We start from the raw sequence: 6,000 nt of genomic DNA, 5'->3' as shown, positions 1-6,000 counted from the left end.
TCCATAGTGACGCTGCTGATTTTCAGGCTGCGCTTGCGCTTCACCTTGGGCGATGGCTCTTTGTTCTCTTTACATTCCCGCCGATAGATGCCAGACAGTTCAGGGCTCCTTGGGGGAGTCAGGTGATGCTGACCAAGCTCTGCCCGTACAAAGAAATTTCAGACTCTTTACTCAAGAACTCCTCCATAACAAACAGCATGTTTTCCTGCTCAGATAATGGAATCATAGAATCACAGAGTTGGAAGGGGCCATAGAGGCCATCTAGTCCAACCCCCTTGCTTGATGCAGGATCATCCTACAGCATCCCTGGCAAGTGTTTGTCCAGCCGCTGCTTAAAGGCTGCCAGTGAGGGGGAGCGCACCACCTCCCTAGGCAGCTGATTCCACTGTTGCACAACTTTTATTGTAAAAAAGTTTTTCCTTATATCCAGCTGGTACCTTCAAGCCCTTATATTTATATGCAGTAAACACAAATGCCCCAGTTATAAAGACAAAGCCCTGGATCAGGTTCAGCTTGGAGAACTAGATTCGGGGTATATTGTGAGTGCTAAGATCTCTTTCCTAGGAGCTGGGGAGTGGGGTATAAATATGATAAATAAATAAATATTAACAAAATCAGTACTAAATCAACCCATGCACGATGGCATCCCTGCCTCAAAAGTATTCTTTGTGCTTCATGCACAAGCACACTAACCATTTTTGGTTCAAATTAAACCGTGGTTTTAGCGGATGTTTGAATTGCTTCTGGGAATTGAACCTGGGACCTACTGCATGCAGATCATGTGCTCTACCACTGAGTCACATCCTGTTCCCAAATCTGTCTGTCAGATGGCTGGGATGCCTCCTTGGTTTTTACCTTCATCAAGCAGCAGCCCCGAGACCATCTCCCTGCCCATGGGATCTTGGGCCGGACACAACTCCAGCAGCTCCGACTGGGTCGCAAGCTTCTCCCTGGTGCTCTTCTTCTCCCCTTGCCTCCCTTTCCCCCAGAATCTCATCTTGGCCCTCTGAGGTCTGCTGAAGACAAAAGAAAAGAGAGGGATGCTGCCTCAAATCAGGTTCCACATTCAGCTGCATGTGTTCTTTCTGCCATGCAAACATTTCCTCCTGCACCTTGGGGGGGAAAACATTTTGGAAAATGATGGGAACTCATGGAAACAACCCCACTTATTACGTGCCACGTAGTAACGTGGAATGAGAGCCAGTGTGGTGTAGCACTCTTCCGTGGATGTTCACTGGCTGACCTTGGGCCAGTCACACACCCTCAGCCTAACCTACCTCACAGGGTTGTTGTGAGGCTAAAACAGAGGATAGGAGAACAATGTAAGCTGCCTCACATCCCCATGGAGGAAAAAAGTGGGCTATAAATGAAGTAAATTAAATCAATAAATAGACTGTGCTCTTTCACAAAAGAAGAATAAGCTCTGGTTCATACATCCTTATTTGAAGGAGGGTGTTTACATAGAGACTTTATCGCCTGAAACGTCTCATGGAGAGTCATCGTTTGGTAGCCAACTCATCTATCCTGGTCAAAAAGTTGCCCCATCTGAGAGAAAATGTGAGGTTTTATACATGGGAGCAACTTTTTAATGTGGGAAATTGCATTCTCATCACTTCAGTTAGGTATATTTGAATGTGCCTGTAATGATTCCTTGTTTTAGTGTGTGTGTGTCTTTAAATGTTTGGTTGGAGTGCAGTGTTAGTAGAGTAGAGTGATTGAGAGAGACAAGTGTGTTGTGATTGGTGGAGGACGGAGAGTGTGGGAGGAGCTTTTGAAGTGAATCTGTGTGTGTCTTGAAGTCAGTTTGAGTGAATCTGAGTTATAGAGAAGTCAGAGAAATCAGTTGGAGTTATTCAGTTAGTGAGTCAGTGAGTGAGCTGACAGAGTCTGTGTGGAAACTTAAAGGGTTCAGAGTTCAGTATATACGGCTTAAAGAGTTTAAATGTGAAGGAGCTATGAAAAGGGTCTGTGAGACTCTAAAGTAAAGAAAGAACCAATAGTACAAAGAGCTAAGCCAGTGTGGCTGCCTATGTGAGAGATTCCTGTCAGAGTGGGATCTTAATGTCAAAAGACTGTGTGTGATACCTTGCCAGTTTATTTACCAGTTCCTTTCCCCCAATACAGTTACAGTTAACCAGCAACTTATTTTTTGTTCCTTAATCAATAAATCATATTTTGTTTATGTTTAACCCAGAATTCAGTTCAATCCTTCCTCAGGGCCACATAGACCTTTGAAAGCCCAGACCCTGGGTCACATTACCAACAGCAGAAACAGAGAGAAGATTTGGGATTTCTTAAAATTCCTGGTGGCAGCAGAAACTACCCAGCACAAAGAATAATTTAAAAGTGGAAACAGTCCCCGCAAATAAGCAGTACGCCACAGAGCCTTAAAACTAGTTTCTTCCAATCTTATGAAACAGAGACACTCGGCACATGTCTCCCTGCTCATTTTCCTCTATTGCAGCACCACTAGGAGGGAAAAGCTGCAGTCCACCTCAAAGACCCAAAGTGAGTGCTGCACAACAGACCTGCCCATTAATTTTTCAGCTGCATGAATAGCCCTGACTTAGCCCAATCTTGTCAGAGTTTAGAATCTACTGGCAGGCACAGTCTGTACTTGGATAGGAGACTGGGGAAAACTGGGGTCGCCAGGGCTTTTTTTGTAGAAAAAGCCCAGCAGGAACTCATTAGCATAATAGGCCAGACCCAACAGCAGGAACTTATTAGCATATTAGGCCACACCCGTGACAGCACAGGTCATTAGCATATTAGGCCACACCCCTGTGTTACCAGAAGTGTGGCCATCCAGCCACACCCACCTTTTGCTTCTTATTCTGTTTACTTTGTTTGTTGTCAAAACCCAGGGCTTTTTTTGTAGCAGGAACTCCTTTGCATGTTAGGCCACACACCCCTAATGTAGCCAATCCTAATGAGTTTCTGCTGTTGGGTGTGGCCTATGATGCTAATGAGTTCCTGCTGGGTGTGGCCAACTTGGGAGCCAGCCGGAACTCCGTTCCTGTGCGTTCCTGCCCAAAAATAGCCCTGGAGGTTGCTATGCAGAGGAAGGCAGTGGCAACCACCTCTGCTCATCTCTTGCCTTGAAAAGCCAACAGTCCTGGAGTCCCCATGAGGCAGTTGCGACTTGACGGCACACAGTTATTATTATTGATTTTTCGTAGCTAAAAGACCAAATCTTCCCATTCGCAAAGGCTTCCCTAATTTGGCATGAAATGCACAGCCAGCAACGGAATGGGCCATTCCGCTGGGAAAACTATGTACAAAACAAACAAACCTGTGACAAAATTTTCACAGTTCATTTTTTTGTTGTTGCGGATCAGAAGAAAAAGTACGTTGCTCGTCAGTCGGATTTATTTTCAGTGATACTACTGCATTTAGCAATGAGCGCCGCAGATTAATTTTTGTGGAATAAGTTAGCCAAGGTTAAATTGCCTGAATGAAACAGGGCAACGTCCTGCGTGCCCCCGGGGTCTCAGAGGGAGCATTCTAATCACAGCTTCCTCCTTCCTGTTCTTAAACCTTTCCCTCTATCATCTCCGGAGATTGGACACTGCAAATTCGAACCATACAGACAGCCTTAAATCTGCACCAATGTACAAGGGAAACAAAACATGAATTATTTATCTTAAAAAATGGAGTGAGGCTATGTAAACGGCCAGAGATGCCTCTGTGAAATATGTCCACGTACAGGAAATTGGTGCGCATGCCAGGAAAAAAAAGTCGAAAGCCTACCCCCCCCCCCCCAGCCGCTGCTAGACTTTTATACCTTCCATCTGTAGCCACAGCCTTCTGTGCAGATGCCAGTTTTCCAATCTCTCCTTGAGACAGTGTTTTATGAAGCTTTGTTTGGCCTTCGCTGGATATGAAACGCTGTAGCATCTGCAACAATTACAAGCAGGATAAATACTTCAAAACCAAGGTGCCGTTTGATATTCTAGGAGATAATGGAGTCTTGACAATGATTTAGGTATTTAAGCTGGCTGGAAGGGGGGGGCGGATTGCACACACGCACACACTCCTTGCTAGGAAAGGTGCTTCCAAGTAGGAATGGCTTTGCCTCGACTTCTAGCTTGGCTGCCAAAGAACTGGCTAAATGTAGAAACTGTCTACAGGTCCCTTGTTACATTGAAGAAATGCACAGCATGTCTCATTTGTCTTGTCACAGCTGGCGCGGAAACTCAATCCCAGAGAGGACAGAAAAGGAGCGCAGAGATATTCTTTTTGTCTATTTAATGCATTCTTGGAACCTGCTGGCTGATGCCTGCAGACTCGAATGGCTGCGCTTTGGAAAACGCGGCCCCCCCCCCCCCGTGTGCCATGCTGTGATGGCACAGAGATTGGTTTTAACCCCCTTTCTGAGCACGGAGGAGATGCAGCCATTTACAGGAAACTGAGAGATGAGCAATAAATACAACAACTTATTGGAAATGATCTCATTTCTGCTGAGATCAGACTGAGGGGGACTAGAGTGGAGGAAATGGAAATGGGACAGAATTCCCACAAACTGATGGAACATGATTGCCTATTCCAAACACTGATCAAAATGGAACCAGTTCTTCTCAGAAACGCTGTGTCCAACTCCCATCTATAAAGAAGAGGACTATGTTCAAATGCACATTAAACAACATGGTGTGCCACTAGCGCCGTGCATGGGCATCCAAAAATTCACAGCAGGATGCAGACAACTGTGGGAAGACCAGCTGACCAGCTACAACACATTACCATTGTTTGTGTATCCTGTTGCACACAAATATTAATCTGCAAGGTTGGTTCTGCTGAGTCACATGGGCCTGGTAATTAGCCCCATGCCACGGCAGTCTTATGTGGGTTTCAGACTGGTGAGATCAGCTGGCACTGTGTCAATGAGTGTTCAGCACCCCACAACACTGCTGGATAGTGCCAACCTCATCATAATGCAGGTGCCTGGGTAAACTGGAGTTTGCTTCCTCTCTGCAAACTAGAATTTGTATTTTTTTTGCCTGGGGGTTTGCATTCAGGTGTCACACCACATTGGAGTTTGAGGGTTTCTGACACCACAAACTCTTTGACCATGCTCTGCTCAAGAGGGGGGGGGGACATGCAAGCATGGTAACAAGCCAGGTCTGGACCCATCCTGAACAGACAGAGATGTGTTCCTGACATCTGAGTGTAGCTTTCAAGTTGATACGATGATAATATTCTATATCAGTGACACTCAGTGACCTGGACCCCGATATGGCACATGCCCCGTGTTTCAGGAAAGTGGGAAAAATCCTTGTCTGGTGGGGCCAGCAGCTGGCAGGCAGACCCACCTTGAAACAGCCATCACCAGAGGAACGGGCAAGAAGTAAGCGTCCCTGAGGTGCAGGCCTCATAGCAGCTCTTTTAGTAGATGATAACTGAGAATGTGGCTCTCTGCGAGCCAGAGAGTGATACCACCATCCTACATTTTCTGGTACTCTTGCTTTGGGAAGCAATCAGTGCATTTAAAAAAAAAAGTTTTACAACTCCAATTTCAATGGCTCATATCTATTTCAAAGTTAACTCTGTGTCATCAGGTGGGACATCACTATCGTATCATGGTAAGATACTGCTTCAAAAAGGTTAAGTGAGCTCGGACTTTCCAGTGACTACTGCAGATCTAGCTTATTTCCAAGAACTCTGAATCAGAATTCCATCCCTTAGGTGTAAATACTGTTGTGTTTCTCTGCCTATCCTGCTCACTCCGCAGTCTCCAGAGAGCCTAGCGCTCCACCCCAAAGATACACCAACAATAATATATATCATAACCCTGTTTAACTACCAAAGTACCTCTGAGCGAGTAGGTCTTTGCTCACTACTGGGAGTTCTATTTTATGGGTCGGCATTCAACAGTGGTATGTCCTATTCTAGCACCTCATTCAGTTGCATGTGTGGATCAAGCCTCATGCAAAGAACTCTGACACGTAACCATCACGGATAAGTTTATTGGATAAGTTTGGTTCTGACTTGGAGAGAGCAACT

General features: G+C 45.5%; 1 protein-coding gene across 1 annotated transcript in view; it reads right to left on the bottom strand.

The window, feature by feature from the left end:
• The window catches only part of MYO9A (myosin IXA), a 130,913-nt gene that overhangs the window by 30,404 nt on the left and 94,509 nt on the right, over window positions 1-6,000 (bottom strand). The window contains 4 exon segments of the mRNA XM_015418905.1: window position 1; window positions 3-139; window positions 856-1,013; window positions 3,785-3,897. The exon segment at window position 1 is cut by the window's left edge and continues 86 nt beyond it. Of these exon segments, the coding sequence (XP_015274391.1) occupies window position 1; window positions 3-139; window positions 856-1,013; window positions 3,785-3,897 (409 nt within the window).

Source organism: Gekko japonicus, unplaced genomic scaffold (genome assembly GCF_001447785.1).
Source record: "Gekko japonicus isolate JY-2015 unplaced genomic scaffold, Gekko_japonicus_V1.1 scaffold150, whole genome shotgun sequence".
Classification (NCBI taxonomy): domain Eukaryota; kingdom Metazoa; phylum Chordata; class Lepidosauria; order Squamata; family Gekkonidae; genus Gekko; species Gekko japonicus.
This window is presented reverse-complemented; position numbering and strand designations above follow the sequence as displayed.